General features: G+C 41.1%; 1 protein-coding gene across 2 annotated transcripts in view; it reads left to right on the top strand.

Moving 5' to 3' along the window:
* The window catches only part of FNIP2 (folliculin interacting protein 2), a 133,910-nt gene that overhangs the window by 81,057 nt on the left and 32,237 nt on the right, over positions 1-20,616 (top strand). Inside the window, exons 6-10 of one of the 2 annotated variants that reach the window (XM_089670395.1) lie at positions 4,129-4,220; positions 5,819-5,908; positions 14,223-14,294; positions 18,317-18,452; positions 19,277-19,478. In XM_089670395.1, coding sequence (XP_089526521.1) covers positions 4,129-4,220; positions 5,819-5,908; positions 14,223-14,294; positions 18,317-18,452; positions 19,277-19,478 — 592 coding nt within the window. The remainder of the gene's footprint in view (positions 1-4,128; positions 4,221-5,818; positions 5,909-14,222; positions 14,295-18,316; positions 18,453-19,276; positions 19,479-20,616) is intronic. The other variant, XM_089670394.1, reaches the window with a different exon arrangement.

The raw sequence follows: 20,616 nt of genomic DNA, 5'->3' as shown, positions 1-20,616 counted from the left end.
GGATGGACCCTTCCTGTTACAACATGATTGCACACCAGTGCACAAAGAAGGTCCATAAAGACATGGATGAGCGAGTTTGGGGTGGAGGCACTTGACTGGCCTGCAGAGTCCTGAGCTCAACCCAATAGAACACCTTTGGGATCAATTAGAGCGGAGACTGCGAGCCAGGCTTTCTCATCCAACATCAGTGCCTGACCTCACAAATGTGCTTCTGGAAGAGTGGTCAAATATTCCCATAGACACACTCCTAAACCTTGTGTACAGCCTTCCCAGAAGAGTTGAAGCTGTTATAGCTGCAAAGGGTGGGACAACTCAATTTTGAACCCTACGGATTAAGACTGGGATGCCATTATAGTTCATGTGCGTGTAAAGGCAGGCGGCCCAAAACTTTTGGCAGTATAGTGTATGTTTCCTGAAAGCAAAGTTCCTGGAGAATAAGATGGATATTGAAATTTTTATGTCACACCATATTTCCGCAGCAATTTATCAAACACAAATCTTCAAGGGAAAAAATACACTTTAATGATTTTTAGTGCACACAAACTCAATATAATACCCAACTAGTATAATGTAAAAATTGTTCTGCTGAGTAAATAGATACGTAACACATCACGCTTTAATTGCATATGTCGGGTGGGCAACTGGCCCTCCAGCTGTTGTAGAACTACAAGTCCCATAAGGCATTGCAAAACTGACAGTTACAAGCATGACTCCCAAAGGCAGATGCATGATGGGACTTGTAGTTCACCAACAGCTGGAGGGCCACAGTTGCCCACCCCTGGCATATGTCCATTGAATGGCAACATATTATGGCACCTAAAAATCTCCATAGGCAACGACTTAAAAGCCTTTTACAGGTTATCAGTTTAGAGTTGCACAGGAAGTCTGGCACCACATGTGCAGTGTGATCACCATTCACATATGGGTGCAGGACCTACATGCGCTTTCGCATTTGCATGTGAGCAGGGGGCACTCTAAAATTTTAATTTATTTAAAAAAAAAAAAAAAAAGATTTTCTAAATACAGTATCTCTTTTTATATTTTTTGACTGAACTTGTATTGCTATCACAAGAAATGAAGAACATCCTTGTGATTGTCGTGGGCAGTGACAGGGCCTCCTTATGGTGTGATCAAACCGGTTGCTGACTTCACAAGAGGGTAAGGAACATCTGTTCCACTCTTCACAGTCCATCCAATGCAACAGTACCCCCTTCCGCCACTTTTAAAAGTGATTGGGCGACTCTATAGCTCAGGGGTATTGAATTAAAATTCACCGAGGTCCAGGCAGTAAATTTTCCATCAGAGGTCTAAATCTCATGTAGGCACCTGTGGTACATTTTCGTATGTGCCAAACCAAGTGTTGCCGTGGTGCGATTTTTGGGGGAAAAAAAGGGTCAGGGGCTTCATGTTTGTTGTGGGTAGTGCAGCCCATTAAAATGAATGGGCTGACCTACACACTGTGTGCATCAAATTCACATGTACAGATCTGAGCCTGTTCTTACATCAGGCTGTTCAATCCCAACTGCACATCACAGTCCCCTCCTCATTCACAAAAAGATCCCCTTTTGATGAGTGTCCTCAGCTCCCCCTTTACATAACCCCCCCCACCCCACTCTTTCACAGCAGTGTTCTCACACTTCCTTGACTGCAACGTACTCTTCTACTCTTTACATCATCTCCCCACATTACTGTCTTCAGCCTCCCCCATGTTGCTGTCCTCAGCCCCTCCCCACGTTACTGTTCTCAGCCCCCCACTTTAATTTCCTCAGGCTCCACATACCACATACATTGCTTGGCTCCCCACATTAGCCCCTTTAACTTCACGCCTTCAGACAGTGATTGATAGCTAGGACTGCCCTTCATCCTAGCAACCAATCTCCTGCTTGTTAACCACGGCAGCTCCCGCCCTCCATCCAGAACTGTCCTGTTTCCTGCTGTCAGCTCTGTGAGGATGACCGTGAGACAGATGGGGTAAGAAAAGGTTCCAAAATGGTGGGACCGCATGGGACCGGATGGGACAGTGACTCAGCCTGCATCCGGACCCAGGTCTGCCATTTAGTGATGCCTGCTATAGCTGCTTAGGTCACTTTTACTTTTTAGAGAATTGCCAACTGAAAAGAATGATAACTGGATCATGATTCTGTTCTAAGCATTTCAAAACAAGGAAATACAGGTGAAACTCGAAAAATTAGACAATCGTGCAAACGTTTATTTATTTCAGTAATGCAACTTAAAAGGTGAAACCAATATATGAGATAAACTCATTACATGCAAAGCAAGATCGTTCAAGCCGAGATTTGTCATAATTGTGATGGTTTACAATGGTTTACAGCTCATGAAAACCCCAAATCCACAATCTCAGAAAATTAGAATATTACATGCAATCAATAAAACAAGGATTGCACATAGAACAATATTCGACCTCTAAAAAGTATAAGCATGCATATGTACTCAGTTCTTGGTTTGGGCCCCTTTTGCAGCAATTACTGCCTTAATGCGGTGTGGCAAGGAAGCTATCAGCCTGTGGCACTGCTGAGGTGTTATGGAAGACCAGAATGCTTCAATAGCGGCCTTCAGCTCTTCTGCATTGTTCGGTCTCATGTCTCATCTTTCTCTTGGCAATGCCCCATAGATTTTCAATGGGGTTCAGGTCAGGTGAGTTTGCTGGCCAATCAAGCACAGTAATCCCACGGTCATTGAACCAGGTTTTGGTGCTTTTAGCAGTGTGGGCAGGTGCTAAGTCCTGCTGGAAAATGAAGTCAGCATCCCCATAAAGCTCGTCTGGGGAAGGAAGCATGAATTGCTCTAAAATCTCCTGGTAGACGACTGCATTGACCCTGAACTTAATGAAGCACAGTGGACCAACACCAGCAGATGACATGGCTCCCCAAATAAACACAGACTGTGGAAACTTCACACTGGACTTCAAGCATCTTGCAGTGTGTGCCTCTCCATTCTTCCTCCATACTCTGGGTCCTTGGTTTCCAAATGAGATGCAAAAGTTGCTCTCATCAGAAAAGAGGACTTTGGACCACTGAGCAACAGACCAAGTCTGATTTTCTTTAGCCCAGGTAAGACGCTTCTGACATTGTTGTCCAGGATCCGTCTGTGTGTGGTGGCTCTTGATACACTGACTCCAGCCTCAGTCCACTCCTTGTGAAAGTCCCCAACACCTTTTAATGGCCTTTTCTTGATAATCCTCTCCTGGCTGCGGTCATCCCTGCTGCTGTGCACCTTTTTCTTCCACACTTTTCCCTTCCACATAACTTTCTATTAATGTGCTTTGATACAGCACTTTGGGAACATCCAACTTCTTTTGCAATTACCTTTTGAGGCTTTCCCTCCTTGTGCAGAAAACTATCATTGACACCCTCCATAACTGTCAGGTCAGCAGTCTTTCCCATAATTGTGATTCCTACTGAACCAGACTGAGAGACCATTTAAAGGCTCAGGAACCCTTTGCAGGTGTTATGGCTTAATTAGCTGATTAGAGTGGGACACTTTGAGCCTAGAATATTGCACCTTTTCACAATATTCTAATTTTCTGAGGTTGTGGATTGGGGGTTTTCATGAGCTGTAAGCCATAATCATCACAAGTATGACAAATCACGGCTTGAACTATCTCGCAGCAAAATAGAATAAAAATTGGAAATGCGACATTACTTCCGAAGCAATGCACCACAACATATGGCAGAAATGGCTAATTGGCTAAGTTTCTGGGAATTTGTGGTGCCATAATTTCCTAATGGCACCCCAAGCATGTTTAGCAGGTGTATGTTTTTGTTGTGCAAAAAGGAGTGTTGCCTAATTTGCCTGGCTCCGTGCCAGAAATGGTACTTGAACTACTCTGGAATGCTTGCCTTACAACAGGCAACCCATTCAAGTAATTTGAGACTGTGGCATAACAATGTGCTAAAACATGTCACTTGGGTGTGAATGCACCCTTACTCTTGTCCTCCTTGGTGCTGGTTTACCGTTTACAAACCTAGATATTTTAAATTTAATTTTCTTTTTTTTGGAAAATAATTCTTCTGTCAGATTACAGTACATTGGTAGTCTACAAACTGCTTATTTGATGTTCTGTTTCTGTTCTCTTTGCCAATTTTTTTTTTCTGTCTTTTTATTCAGACTTCAAGACAGTCTAGAAAACATCAGTCATGATAGCACTGTCAGACTAGGTGTGAGCCAGACTGGTCATGGGCTCTGCGGATCTAATCTAGGTATATATATATATATATATATATTTTTTTTCCCCCTTATGTGTAAGTTTTTCTAGAGATGTTGATGTTCCTTTAAAGTCCCTTCACAACTGTTGCTCTTCCAAGGTGGGCATGTAATGTCACTTGCAGATTTCCCCATAACTTCACATTCCAGACATTTAAGGGCTTGGTCTACCCAAAGATACCTTTTTGGCCTCTATGTCAATGGAGCTAGAGTGAATATGTTACCACTGCATTTGGCAAGATTCTGGGACTCCAGTGTGTGATTTATCCCATGAACCTCCTTATTTCAATTAGATGTAAATCTTAGGATGTATCCTTCACATCTTTTAAATTTATGGTGGATGGATCCTTCACATCTTTTACATTTTATGGTGGACATCTTTTAAATTGATGGTGGATGCATCCTTCACATCTTTTAAATTGATGGTGGATGCATCCTTCACATCTTTTAAATTGATGGTGGATGGATCCTTCACATCTTTTAAAATTTATGAAGTACATATGCAGCATACAAATCTAGAGCAGAGCACTAAAGGCCATCCTCATGCCTCCACATCTTAGCAGTGTAATTTGCTGCACTGCAGGAGTTTTTGGCTACCAGTTTAGATTCCAGGATGTTTTTTTTTTTTTTAAGCTGAGTTTTTTTATAAAGTACTTTGTTTATTCTGGTGAAACCTGGGTTCCTCAAATATGGAAAAGTTGAAAATGGACTTTAGCTTCCTTATTAAATATTTCAGAATAGAATTTCACCCAGTTTACCAAAATATCCTGTTTTTCATATTTAAATGTGTATTTATCCTGCATACTCCTTGAGTTTGTAAAGCCATTATCTGCAATGCGGATAGAAAAACACTATGGGATTTATTTACCAAAATTGGAGAGTGCAAACTTTGGTACAGCTCTGCCTAGAAACCAGTCGGCTTCCAGGTTTTATTGCCAAAGCTCAATTGAACAGGATAAAATTAGAAGCTGATTGTCTGCCATACACCCTTGCACCAGATTTTGTTAAACTCCTCCTATTTGCCTTAGGCTAGGTTCACATCTGAGCAGATGCAGGAAGACATGTAATTGCTCACCTTCCCGCACACACAAAGAAAAACTTGCTGCTGCTTAGATGTGTGGGGGTACTAATTAATCCAAATGGCACCCCCATGCACTGAAAACTGCACTATGGTTTCCTGCACTGGGAACCACACAGTACTATGTGGTTCGTTTTTTGAAAAGGTACATTTTTTTTTTTTTTCTCCCTGCATTTTCAGGCGGTACAGCAGCCCATTCAAATGTCCTAACAAACAGGGCCGTGGAGAAACCACGTAGATGTGAGCCAACAGTTAGAAAGCTCAGCTCCCCTAGTCCTTTGAGTATGTTATAACAATAGTAAACATTCTGTCCTCATTTTGAGATGCTTTTACCTCCAGTGTGCAACTGTAGATTCTCTCCCAAACGCTTTGCATGACTTACTTTCTTCTTTCTTGGTTTGTGTATAGTTTATTTTGTGTTTCTGTGTTTTTTTTATTTGTGTTTTTTTTTTTTTGTTTTTTTATTTGTATTTATTTATCTTCTTTAAAAATGTTTGCCTCCACTCCCTGTTCTAGGTATTTTACAGATGTGTGGCAGCAAACTTTTGCCCTCCATGTTTGAAGCACACCCACTCCGGCTCATTCGGAGTGCCTCTTTCTTTTCAGGTTTGTGTGGAATGCTGAGTACTGTAGAAGCCACACACCACAGCCTGTGTGATCTCAATCTGCAAAACCATATCTTACCTCACAATTACATTGGTTTTCACTATCATTGTATGCATGTCAACTCCTTTGACTTTTTGTTTGGCTTTTTTTTTTCTTTTTTTTTGGTTTCTAACTTTTTTTTTTCTGTTTTCTTTTTTTTTTCTTCTTTCTGAATGCAGCATTTTGTTTATGTACCCATCTTTTCCAGCTCGCATTACTTGTCATCTACCTTTTTGGAGACTTTTGTGGTAAAATCTGTAAACCACAAATACTCATTTAACATGTCCAAAAGTGTTTGCTTTTACTGCAGTATTTAAATAGAGAAGTGAGCCCCCATTGTTAACAGCACATAGGTGAAATACCAGTTTGTTTAGTTGGGAGCATACAAAATTTTTATTTTATGTATTTTTTTTTTTTGATACTCGTTTACTTCCAATGCCAATGCTCATGAAAGTGCTAGTGGTTTGACAGTCAGGCTGATGATTTGGTTTTAAGTCCCTGACCTGGAAGAAAGAACTTTTTTTTTTTTTTTTTTTTTTTCCTTTTTTTACTTTCATTTACTACATTCTTTCTCGGATGAAGACTTGCAATGGCAGCCCCTATTTTTCTCCTAACAGATGTCCATATTAAGTTTCTGTTTTCTGTTTTTTTTATTTTAGAGCAGGGGTCCTCAAACTTTTTAAACAGGGGGCCAGTTCACTGTCCCTCAGACCGTTGGAGGGCCGGACTATAGTTTAAAAAAAAAAAAACTATGAACAAATGCAGACACAGTACAGGAGATGACCTGAGACTGCGGGAATACTGGGCCAGCCGATCCATAAGACGCACAGACATTTCCCCACAAGTGTGTCTTATGGAGTGAAATCGTGCCCCCATCATTGGTGTCAGTGGGAGGAATAGTGCCCCATCATTGGTGTCAGTGGGAAGAAACGTGCCCCATCATTGGTGTCAGTGGGAGGAATAGTGCCCCATCATTGGTGTCAGTGGGAGGAATAGTACCCCATCGTTGGTGTCAGTGGGAGGAATAGTACCCCATCGTTGGTGTCAGTGGGGTGAGGAATAGTGCCCCATTGTTGGTGTCAGTGGGGGGAGGAATAGTGCCCCATCGTTGGTGTCAGTGGGGGGAGGAACAGTGCCCCATCGTTGGTGTCAGTGGGGGGAGGAATAGTGCCCCATCGTTGGTGTCAGTGGGGGGAGGAATAGTGCCCCATCGTTGGTGTCAGTGGGGGGAGGAATAGTGCCCCATTGTTGGTGTCAGTGGGGGGAGGAATAGTGCCCCATCGTTGGTGTCAGTGGGGGGAGGAATAGTGCCCCATCGTTGGTGTCAGTGGGGGGAGGAATAGTGCCCCATCGTTGGTGTCAGTGGGGGGAGGAATAGTGCCCCATCGTTGGTGTCAGTGGGGGGAGGAATAGTGCCCCATCGTTGGTGTCAGTGGGGGGAGGAATAGTGCCCCATCGTTGGTGTCAGTGGGGGGAGGAATAGTGCCCCATCGTTGGTGTCAGTGGGGGGAGGAATAGTGCCCCATCGTTGGTGTCAGTGGGGGGAGGAATAGTGCCCCATCGTTGGTGTCAGTGGGGGGAGGAATAGTGCCCCATCGTTGGTGTCAGTGGGGGGAGGAATAGTGCCCCATCGTTGGTGTCAGTGGGGGGAGGAATAGTGCCCCATCGTTGGTGTCAGTGGGGGGAGGAATAGTGCCCCATCGTTGGTGTCAGTGGGGGGAGGAATAGTGCCCCATCGTTAGTGTCAGTGGGGGGAGGAATAGTGCCCCATCGTTGGCGTCAGTGGGGGGAGGAATAGTGCCCCATCATTAGTATCAGTGACACCAATGATGGTGCAATATTCCTCCCACTGACACCAATGACACTTAACTTGCTGACCACTGTTCCAGCATGATGCTGCTGCAGCCAGCATACCTGGTTGCAGCAGCACCATCTGCACGGCACACATACCTGTCAGCTGTCCTTCTTCACTCCGGCCTCTCCTTCACTTGATGTTCGCGGGGCTGCTCGGCTCCGCCTCCTCGCAGGTGATTGGCCACTTGTGTGCCTTTCCTGAGCTACAGTTCTGGCGCCCAATCACCGGTGAGGAGGCGAAGCCAAGCGGCAGCGCGAACATCGAGTGAGGGAGTGGCTGGAGTGAATGAAGGAGCCACGCTTCCTGGACTGGATCGTCGTGGGACTGGGACCAGAGCCAGGTAAGATACAGCAGCCCCCTGCCCGCCCCTGTACTTAGTGTCCCTTCCTCGCGGCAAATATGCCCCTGCCGGCGGGCTGGATAAATGTCCTCGGCGGGCCGCATGTGGCCCGTGGGCCGTAGTTTGAGGACCCCTGTTTTAGAAAATGCTGGTGCTAAAACAAGATCTTACAATAATTTTCTGTTTTCGTTATTTTCCAGTATAATCCACAAGACACACGTTGTGCTTTTTTTTTTGTTTTTTTTCACGTGAGCCTTTGTAATTTTGAAAGAATATATGGTTTTATTTCTTTCCAAAAATTTTACTATTAGTTAATCTTGCAAGAAATGGTACTAGATGGATTGAAATAATTTCTAATGAACGCTAATATTTAAAGTGGGCCTGTCATTATTGCATCTATATAAATGATTGCATAAGAGGTCTAGCACTATAACGTGTAAGGAGAGCTCCAGGCAATACCCAAGATAATACTATAAAAGAATATGTAAAGTGAAAATCTATTTGCCTGTAGTTTTCTTATGTTGCGGAATGCACAAAGAACTTTACTTAAAAGAAACAGAGGTGCTTACTTTGCAGTGTGTGTTGGTCGATAAGGTGAGGCTGTGTTCATCTTGAATACCCAATCATGTCTGAGACCGGATGTTTGCTAGAACATGATTGTGTATTCAAAGTGAACATATACAGAAAAGAACAGGCCAGAAAATGGGACTTTAAAGGTGTTGCCTTTCAAAAAAAAAAAAAGAGAAAAAAACAGTTAACCACTTGCCCTCCAGAGCATTTATCCCCCTTCTTGACTAGGCAATTTTTTGCGATACGGCGCTGCATTACTTGAACTGGCAGTTGCGTGGTCATGTGCACCAAATTAAATTTACATCCTTTTTTTTTCCCCACAAATAGAGCTTTTTCTCGGTGGTATTTGATCACCTGTGCATTTGGTAAAACAATACCAACAATTTTGAGGAAAAAAAACAATAGTTTTGACTTTTTGCTAATAAACATGTCCAGTAAAAAAATTTTAAAAATCAAATTTCATCATAAATTTAGGCCAAAATGTATTCTGGTACATGTCTTTGCTAAAAAAAAAAAAAAAAAATCCAAATACGGGTAAATTAATTGGTTTACATGAAAGTTATAGCCTTTACAAATGGCAATATAGATGCTGGAATTTTTAAATTTTTGTTTTTTTTTACTAGTAATGGTGGCGATCAGCAACTTAATAATAAAAAGCATTGACACTGTACTATTGTCATTGGGCAGGAAGGGGTCAACATCTGGGGGCGATCAAAGGGTTAACTGTGTGCTGATTTACTGTGGGCTGTGTGTGTGCTTTCCATTGTAAGCACACTGCTTTGTATGGCTCTGCTATGCAGAGCCATACCAAGCAGTGTGCAGGAGCTGACAGGAGAGAGATCTGTGTTTATACACAGGTCTCTTCCCCATCGGAGATACTCGGCGATCACTCGGGTGCCGGCTAGTAATCACCGACTGGGACCCGGTGATTGACAGCCAAAGCCGCGAACTACGGCATGGGTAGGGCATGTGCATGCGCCCTCTACCCAGAACTGCAAGATTACGTGTATATATACGTGATTTTGTGCACCTGTGCCGTCCTGTAGCAGTATATCTTCTATAGGGCGGCGCAGAATCGGTTAAAAAAATTTTTTGTTATTTACCCAAACAATATAAAGATTAACACCACAAGTCTAAAAGCCTAAGCTTAAAGCAGAGTTCCACTCAAAAGTGGAAGCTCCGCTTACTTGCCTCCCCCCCCCCCCCTTCCACTGCCATATTTGGCACATTTTGGGAAAGGGGGGAGCGGTACCTGGTTTTGACAGGTACCCGCTCCCACTTCCAGCTCAGTTTACCACGGCAAATTAAGCCAGAAGTTTTGCCCCCTCCTCCCTCCCGCAGTCTGCTGGGAACTTTCACAGGTCCCAGGAGACTGCCAAACCAGTTAGGAAGCGCAGCGCAACTCACGCATGCGCATTGGGCACCAGGCTGTGAAGCCACAAGCGGTCATAGCCTGGTGCCCACAGTTGAGATATTGGCGCCACGGAGGAAAGAAGGGGAAAAGGGATTGCGCAGTTGAGAACATCGCTGGACTCTGGGACAGGCGAGTGTGTGTTTTTTTATTTTTTTTTGTTTTTTTTTGTAGCTGCTGACTTTTAATAAACACAAAAAGGACTGGAACTTCACTTGAAGCATCATCTTAGTGCTTTTAGCACCCTCTAGTGGCCTGCCTATAACCACTAGCTATAATAATTCTCCTTTTACATCTCTGACCCAACAATCCAAAGGTCAGTGTATGTAAACGCTGATCAGATGTCGTCATAAAAGGTTAACCACCATTTTTAATACTCAAAAGTATTACAACCCATTTGGTTTAAAATAGAAATGAAAGACAAACCATTTGTGCATACATAAAAAAAACATAAATACCCCTTTTTTTTTTCTTTCTTTAAAGTAGTGATCACATTCCCTGTGTTCTCAGCTGTACTAGGAGCTGGGGTGGTGAAACAGGAGCACACTAATCATCTTCCCAGTGAATGGCTGTGCAGAGGGTGCTTGTCAGCACAAGTCTGATCATCAGAGAAGGGAATACTGAGTTTGTAGCACGGCTAGAATACTGACCACTCTGTGCTCTCATGCCTAGTGTTTTAATAGGAAAGCAGAGGGACTGGCAGGAACACCAGGGATTTCACATAAAGGAAGCAATACAAAGAGAACAGGATACTTTTTCATACAATTGCATGGTACGGCAAACACATACCAGAAATATGAAATGTTTAGCGTTACATATTCTTTGATGGCCTGATTACTTATATAATTTTATAAATAAATACATTTTATGAACTGATTTTTAGAATGGTTTGTGGGTGCCACTTGTTCCTCCCGGTGACACTAATCAGTTGGGGATTTGAGCACTGATGAACAGCATCCTTTAATAGCAGTACTATTACAGACTCCTTCATTGTGCCCCATCCATATTGATATGTGTACAAAATTACACACTGCTTAACCACTTGCCCTCCTGAGAATTTACCCCCCTTCCTGACCAGGCCATTTGTTGCGATACAGCGCTGCGTTACTTTAACTGACATTTGCGCAGTCATGCAACGCTGCACCCAAAATAAACTTATGTCCTTTTTTTTTTTTCCTACAAATAGAGCTTTCTTTCAGTGGTATTTGATCCCCTTGGCGTGTTTTTTTTTTTTTTTTTTTCTTTATTTCTTTGAGCTATAAACAAAAAAGACCGAAAATTTTGAGGGAAAAAAAAACCCAATTTTTTTTACTTTTTGCTATTAAACATATCCAGTAAAAAAAAAAAAAAAATCAAATTTCATCATAAATTTAGGCCAAAATATATTCTGCTACATGTCTTTTGCTAAAAAAAAAAAAAATCCTAATACATGTAAATTAAATGGTTTATGTCAAAGTTCTAGCGTTTACAAATGGCGATATATATACTGGATTTTTTTTTTTTTACTAGTAATGGCAGTGATTAGCAACTTATAGCAGGACTGCGGGCATTCTGACACTGAGAGGAACTGACTTGGTGTCACTGACATCCCCAGTGACACCAATACAGCGATCAGTGCTAATAAAAGCACACACTGACACTGTACTAATGGCACTGGGCAGGAAGGGGTTAACATCTGGGGCGATCAAGGGGTTAACTTTGTGCTGTTTTTACTGTGTTGGCTGTGTGTGTGCTTCCCTTTAAGCACACTGCTTTGTATGGCTCTGCTATGCAGAGCCATACAAAGCAGTGTGCAGGAGCTGACGGGAGAGATCCGTGTTTATACACCGTTCTCTTCCCTGCCGGAGATGCTCGGTGATCACCTGGTGTCTGCGAGTAATCACTGGCCGGGACCTGGTGATTGACAGCTGAGGCCGCGACTGGTAGGGCGCGCGTGCGCCCCCAACCCGGAAATGCAAAATCAAGTGTATATATACGTGATTTTGTGCACCCGTGCCGCCCTGTAGCAGTATTTCTGCTATAGGGCGGCACGGGATCGGTTAATCTCCATAGATTGTGGCTTTCTTTTTGGGTCTCTATTCACAGCACCTCACGCCTGAACAAGCACTAAGTGAAACCTGTAGAGTTCTGGCTATATCCATAACCTGTGTAGTGATATCTGATCAGTGTATACCTACAGTGGGGATCGAAAGTTTGGGCACCCCAGCTAAAAATTTGTATTAATGTGCATAAAGAAGCCAAGGAAAGATGGAAAAATCTCCAAAAGGCATCAAATTACAGATTAGACATTCTTAACTGTTGTTAACTGTTGTTGACATATTATAAGAATGTCTAATCTGTAATTTGATGCCTTTTGGAGATTTTTCCATCTTTCCTTGGCTTCTTTATGCACATTAATACACATTTTTAGCTGGGGTGCCCAAACTTTCGATCCCCACTGTACACTGAGCCCTAGATTGTTGGTTTGGAGATGCAGTATAAGATTGAGAATGACTGAATAATATAGGTAGTGGTTATAGGCTGGCCTCTGGAGGGTGCCAAAAAAAGTACTATATTAGGATGCTAACGTCTATTCTTTTAGATTTGTGATTTAATCTTTTATATTTTTTGGGGTATATAAATTAAAAATAATACTTTTTTTGTTAATTCTTTTGAGAGGTAACACCATTAAAGTCTCATTTTCTGACCTTTTCTTTCCTATTTATGTCCCACCTCCTGGGCCGCTAATACATCTAAATATTTTCATATGGGTGTTCGGAGTAAACCTCACTTTTGCCTTGTTTACAAACATTCACTTTGCAAAGTAAACATGCACTTTCCAAGGTGAACATTCCCTTTGCTTTGAAAACCGCTTCTCTTCTGTTAAAAACCCCAATGTTGTCATCTTGCACTAAATGCAACTTTCTTTCCTATACATGGAGATCGTGGTTTGTAATAGCACTGGTACTTCTGTACTGCTAGTAAGAACAGTGACATTGTTGCTGCAACCTCTCTTACTAGCTGCTCCTGGTCTGAGGAAACCAAAATGAAAAGCTCTTTTAAAATAGTTGGGCAACACTTCAAATTATTCCTTACTTTTCCATGAAGGGCCTACTTTAAATGACCAATTTGACATTTCAGTCTGGATTTCTGGGAGCGTAGCGCAGATCACCCATGATGGCTTATGTTGTAAACTGCAGTATGCTTGGCTCATCAACCACCTATAAAAGACACCAAATGTAGGTTTTACTGCTTCTAAGAAACCTATGCCACTCTTATTACAACATTTTAACAATGTTGACATATGCATTTCTTCCACAAATGAAGATATGAGGTGGTTTACGGTCTCCTGTGACCTAAAGAGAATCATAACCAATGTTTTATTCCAGTACTGAAATGGCATTACAAGTGAAAGTAGATTGCAGTTTATATATTGGAAGATAAAATGCACTTTTTCAATTATGCATGCAATTTGGTGGAGGGGCTTGCTTCACTGATGGCTTGATGGCGATTTTGTTTAGTGGACACAGTACAATCTGCGGTTTTGCACTTTATATTACCCTGGCATAAGTATGGAGTAAATACTTTTACCTTATGGTTCACCTACCCCATCCAGCAAAATGTGAGGAGACACTATTTTATTTTGCTCCATCATTAACAACCAAGAGAAATGAAGGTTTAGTATTCTGAGAATGCTTTAAATGCTGATGAATGAAAACTAGTAAACATGTAACACAGTTGGACTTGTGGAAGTATATTAAGCTGGGATTAACAACGTGCCCTAGCCCACAGCATCTAATCGATCATAACTATTCAGCAGCTGACATCTGGTTGCTCCTAGTCACAGCACAATGTTACATCGTATTCTTGAATAAACCCTGGTGATAATGATTAAACTGCTTCAGTTGTTGATGACAAAAAACGGGCATGGAACCCCGCACTTCATTATGGGAAGGCGTGAACTATGGTAAAACTGTTTTTGGTGATATTACCCTTGCAGAACTGGTATAAATGTATACCCCCTGCCCCCCTCCTCTTACCTGATCATGCGTTTATATGCTTGAAAAATTTCCTTGAGATTTAATTTGAACCACTTTTAACTATTTTCCTCTCTGTGCAGCTCACAGCACACCAGTGGATATGCCCAGCAGAGGACAGAATGAAGATAAGGACAGCGGCATTGCACGATCAGGTATCTTTAGTGTTCAGTGTAACTGTATTTCCAAGATGGTTTCCTTGAGTTATGTTTATTCATGATCTTTCTCCCAGCACCATGACATATACCATAGCAGTTCCATCCTGTTGTCAACTGCCCAAGTAGGATGTGAGAGTAAAAAGCATCTCCAGTTATGCAAACCAAGGTTCTTCCAGCAAATATGATTAATCTTTATTGACCAAAAAAACCAAACTGCTTGGCTGGGGTTGACTGGTTCCTGTACTCCTTTTTTTTTTTTTTTTTTTTTTTTTTTTTTTTTTTTTTTTGGATTTTTTTTTTCTTTATTTTAATCTCGTTACCCCTTTTCTACCGTAAAGCAATTCTTATCTCTGTTATGCTTCAAAGTGTTTGCTAGGGGAAGAGATGCTACCATTTGAAAAATTGTTGAGTTCAAAGATGAGTTGTGAACATATAATATCAAAGATTTATAAGATTCTATCTGAACTCATGGGAGCTGAACTCATCATTAAAATTTAAATTATCCGTTTTTTTTTTTTTGTTTTTTTTTTTTAAATCCACCCTGGCTGTCACTATATTTATTGCTTTTCTTTTCAGTAAGCTTTCATTCAGTATTTAATAAACATACTTGATGACAGCTCGCACCATTTCAGTTAGACAATATTTGCATTGGTTGAGACACTTTACAATTGTGATCTGTAATTAGATAAACCATATATGTATCTATATTTTTAAAATCATCTTCAGTATAGAGCCCCCATTGAATTGTGCTTTAACAACTTGCTCTCCAGAGGATTTACCCCCCTTTCCTGACCAGGCCATATATTGCATTATAGTGCTGCTTTACTTTAACTGACAATTGCGCCTTCATGCAACGCTGCACCCAAATGAAATCTGCGTCCTTCTTTTTTTTTTTTCTCCTCCACAAATAGAGCTTTCTTTTGGTGGTATTTGATCACCTGTGTGTTGTTGTTTTTTTTTTTTTTTTTTTTTCCGTTTATTTAAAAAAAAAACGTCCAGTGAAAATTTAAAAAAATCAAATTTCATCATAAATTTAGGCCAAAATGTATTCTGCTACAGGTCTTTGGTACAAAAAAATTCCAATACATTTAACTTAATTGGTTTACGTGAGCTTTATAGAGTTTACAAATGGCTGTGTGTGTGTGTGTGTGTGTGTGTGTGTGTGTGTGTGTGTGTGTGTGTGTGTGTGTGTGTGTGTGTGTGTGTGTGTGTGTGTGTGTGTGTGTGTGTAATATACTGAGAATTTTTTTTCTTACTAGTAATGGCGACGATCAGCAACTTATTGAGGGACTGCGGCAGGCATTCTGACACTGGAAGGAACTGACTTGGTGTCACTGACATCCCCAGTGACACCAATACAGTGACAAGTGCTAATAAAAAGCACTGACACTGTATTATTGGCATTGGGCAGGAAGGAGTTAACATCTGGGACGATCAAAGGGTTAACTGTGTGCTGTTATACTGTAAGGTGTGTTTTCTTCACTGTAAGCACGCTGCTTTGCATGGCTCTGCTATGCAGAGCCATGCAAAACAGTGTGCAGGAGCTGACGGGAGATAACTGTATTGTTTACTTACAGTTCTCTCCCTTTGTCAGTAATGCTCCTCGATCACCGGGTGCCAGCAAGTAATCACCGGCCGGGACCTGGTGATTGACAGCCGAGGCCGCGAATAGCAGCGCGGGTAGGGCACGTGCATGCCCCCTACCCGGCAATGCAAACTCATGTTTATATACGTGATTTTTTGCACCCCTGCTACCTTGTAGCAGTATATCTTCTATAGGGCAGCGGGAAAGCAGTTAAGAGCCAAAGTAAAGAGGTTAATTCAAGAATAGTAAAGACAGTAATAGATTGGGAGCAAGAGCAGTGTGGGGAGGGGGGGTTGGGGTAGCAGGGAGATCTGCTGAGGGTGGTCTCATTAATTCGGACTTAGTAATTCAATAAGTCCAAAGGGAGTGATCAAAGTGCTTAGGTAAATGATAAGTTCAAGAAGTCTAGATGCACTCAAATTTTATTTTGTTATTCAGAGTTGCAGACACATTTTTATTCAAGAGATACCGTGCCATTCTATTAACCTAAGTTATGAGGGTGTGGAAGACCACGATGCATTAGCTAAGATTTGTTTAGCTGCTGTAAAGTTAACATTAAAAAGGCAAAACTGGGTAACTTTGCACTGTTTAGGCTTCAGGTTTTGGAGAATTTCCTTAGGATTTTTTTGGCGTGCCTTTTCCCTAATAGAATATAAACCATCTGATACACCCTGCTCCAAAATCTTCTAATGAAAGGACAGGCTCTCCATATGTGGAAGAACATGTTGGAGATTTGGCAGTCCCTGAAGCAGAGTTCCAACACTAACTGGGTACATTTCACCAGTCTTTGTGAGACCATGTACCAATGCATGAGAATCTTGAAATTGGATTTATATTGCTGAGGTATTTATGGAGTGGATGGATGTAGTTTACCATAACTTGCCTCCAGTCCTCAAGGTCTGTGCTTTCTGTGTACTGGATTAGGGGCTTGGCTTTCTAATATTGTGTTTATATTGTAGATATAATGCCTCTAGCAGTTGGGTCCTTGAGGTATATGCATTTGAGTCAGTGTTTATAATGATGAATTTATTACAGTTGTTTATGTTTAATTTGTAAGTATCGGAAAAGTCCCAAAGTAAAGTTATATACTATGTTTGAAAACTTGGGATCTAAGGGGATAACATTTTGCCCAAATGCTTCATATTGTTCAAATTTGGAATAAGTGATGAATAATTGGGTTGTTTTAATATGCATGTAAACACTAGTGGGGATCCACAAAACTATCTATTGAAATGGCCTCCAAGGAAAGGTTTTTCAGGTTTAGGATATTTTTGTGATTGTCGTTGTGCTGGTCTTAATTTGGTTTGTTCCAAGTCCAGGGTTGTGAGTTCTATTAAGAACAATATCTTTAAATTCCCCTGCCCTTTGTTTGTTCAGGTGATTGTTATTGTAAAGGTGTTGGGGTACTATGGGGGAGGTGTTGTGCTGGGTAGATGTTAGACTATGATCTATTTAATCTGCTGAATTATATTGTTTGGTATGTCTCTCCTTAGACGTAGGGAAGATAGTATTACCTTGGAATAGTGACAATTTGTCCGTGTGTGTAAGAGAAATTATGTTTAGGGGTAGTAAATTACAGGTTATTAGTGGCTCTAGTTGCTTGTTCAGTTGTTCCACTGTGAATTTTGTCAAAGAGTGGTTTAGTGTTTGGGTACTTTTCATGGTCTGGTATTCAAACTATTTCAGTTCATTTTGTTTCCCCTCCAATTAATCTCTTTCCTGTCTGTTGTGGTCTCAAGAGTGAGTTGTTTTGGCTGTTACTGGCCTGTTGGAATGTTAATTTTTGGAAATTCATTAGTCACTAGACACTTTGTATAAACCATCCTTTTTGCTTCTCTTTCCTGGTTGTTAGGCTGAATTTGTTTTTTTGTTTTTTTTTTGTTTTTTTTTGTTTTTTGTTTATCTCCTTTCACAGCTGAACATTTTCTTGCAGAATTTGGATTGTGGGTTGAATTTCCTCTAGGACAGACCTGTGTTCTGATTTTAGGTTGGCTCTTCTGAGTTGATGAACTATACTTGTACTGTTGGGCAGAAGTCCCGCTGCCTGACCGTATATGGTGTTTATTTCTGTGCCGGTTGCTGAAACACAGGTTTCCAACACCCCGCTGCCTTTCTGCAAAGTGCATAACAGTTGCCAACAGATGTTGGGCACTGGAGATTAGGATTATAATTTATTAAAAGTATAAATATATCATTTTTAGCAGCACATGGTCTGGTCTACACTGACATGAATTTGTAAAGGTCACAAAATTGGCAAAGATTTTGCAGCAGGGGGTTTTGGCTTGTAATTCCTTTGTTAACCTTGCTTTATAGTTGAAGTGTATCATATCTGCAATATAATTAAGAATTTGTAAATACGGGTTTTATTTCTTCCATAACAGCTGTATATATTCCTAACAAATGTTTCCTTTTTCTTGACCTTTTTTTATTGTAGCATCTCTAAGCAGTCTTCTGATTACTCCTCTTCCTTCACCAAGTACATCATTTTCAAGTAGCTATGCCAGCAGCTATCAGCGGCGATTGTTGAGAAGTCAAACCACCAGTTTAGAAAATGGTGTAGTTCCACGATGGTAAATACTATTTTTTTTTTTTCCAATCACGACATACAAAGGGATTGCGTCAGATTTCAGTATAGAAAACTGCCGCAGATCCCCACCAGATTAGACCTGGTATATGGAATGTGATCTAGTGGTAACCTGGCAAATGGCTTACATGCCTCTCTGTGCCTGTGTAGTGAACATACTAAATGGGCAGAGCTTGCAAATAGATGGGGAAAACCCCTTCCTGTATGTCTCGCTGTTAACTTGTCTTATATATGAAATAGGATTACATTTTCTATATGGTTTCATAGATTATCCTGAACCAAAAGCTTAACGTTTTCTATTAAACTTACCCTTCACTTAATCTGTCCTAAAGCAATTCACCACATTTATCAAAGCCCCTAAACCTTATTTAAAATGTTCTTAATTAACACAACCCCTAAAATTATGCAAAACCTTTTTTTAAAAAGATCTAAACAAAGTGAAAAATCCCCTTCACCCACAACTCTGGTTCCTTAATATCTCTTCAGAAAACAATGATTCCCCTACTATTGCACTTGGATATACAGTATATAGTTTGTCAGCGTACGGTCTGAGCATATTCTTTACCATATAGTTCAGCTAGGCCTCCCGTGGACAACTGTGTATTCAATCACTTGTTATAGATTACTCCTATATTAGGAAAGTGGTGTCCCATTTGGTGGTTAAAACAATTCTTGATGTAAACCTTGTCAATGCTTTATCAGAATAATTTACATCCTGTGCCAAATGTACAGTAGTAAATCCTTTTGGCAATTTAAAAGAAAATTATGTTGGTATGCTCTGTAACCTTTTCTGAATAATCTTGTTTGCAGGTCAACAGAAGAAACTTTTAGTATGGCGGATGAGAGTTACACTACAAACCCAGCAATGATTGGCCGCAAGAAGATAGCAATCAGCATCCTCTTTTCTTTGTCTAAAGAGGAGGAAGCACAAAGGAATTTCCAGGACTTCTTTTTCTCCCACTTTCCTTTGTTTGAATCTCACATAAACAAGCTAAAGTCATCTATAGAAAAGGTAACACAGCCCCTGTACTGCAATACATAACTTTGGGATTCAGGCAGTAGCTTGTTGTAAGGTGATTTATGGCTCCTGTCAGGAGTATACAATGTTGTGGTGGTTAGCATGCTTAATAGAAGCTGATTTGTGTATACTTGGCAAGAATAGGATTACTCGGCTATCTTTACCTTCTCCTATGTAATGAGAGAAACCACACTACAAAGCCCAGCATGGCAATGTGGAAAATTGATTACTCCACTTAGAGGGTCACATCGGCATCATTGCTGCGCACTGTGTAACTGTGCCATATTTTAGCAGCTCATCATTTTTATTGGGGTTGCTCAAAAATGGCAGTGATGTATGAGCAGTATTACAGCCCTCTATTCTGTTTGCAAGAGCAGTATGGGTGTCCAAGCAACATGCTTATTAGAAACATTGGTGATGTGTAGATTTTGCAGCAAGGTTGTTGCACTATGCATGTCTGCACATCACACATAAACAACACTGATGTGTGTAGGAGTTCATGGAAGCTGCTGCTATTCAAATTGGTTAACAATGTCACAATCGTGTCATATCAGAAAAGTACTAATGATCACCTTCATAGGATTTCATGGGAGTAGGAAGTTAATCGTTCAATAATTCACACTTGTATGTGATTTGCTGGGCAATTTTTTTCCAGAAAAACAAAAATGTAATAATATAACTGTACAGTATAGAACACAGAAGTTGATTCTTAGACCATAGGTTATATGCCGCTGCCTTCAGGTGATTGGATTCTGTCAAGATCAGATGGCTTATTGCCTTATGGCTCACTGGCAGTTTCTAGATTGGCTACCCTTACTATACATCTTGGGAACCGAATCCTGCAACAGCAGTGCTGGCCTGTAGTATTTTGGATGCTGTATTGGAGTACCGGATACTGTATAGTATTTGATGATGCATTCGGCACGCACTCTGGTACCTATTTCAACAAATGAGTTATCCCAGGGTGCTATACAGGTCCAGGGCTGTGGTGCATTCCTATGGCACCCAGATCCTGAAGAACCTTTTGTGGGGTATGATTAGTGTGATGGGTGAAGCCTGGACAGGACCAACAATGTGGACAAAGCAAGATAGGGTTTCCCTGTAACTTTTTATTTCCCAGATTCAGGCTACA

The sequence above is a fragment of the Staurois parvus genome, unplaced genomic scaffold, assembly GCF_062004578.1.
Source record: "Staurois parvus isolate SC_StPar_1 unplaced genomic scaffold, SC_StPar_1.0 ptg000090l, whole genome shotgun sequence".
In the NCBI taxonomy this organism is placed as follows: domain Eukaryota; kingdom Metazoa; phylum Chordata; class Amphibia; order Anura; family Ranidae; genus Staurois; species Staurois parvus.
This window is presented reverse-complemented; position numbering and strand designations above follow the sequence as displayed.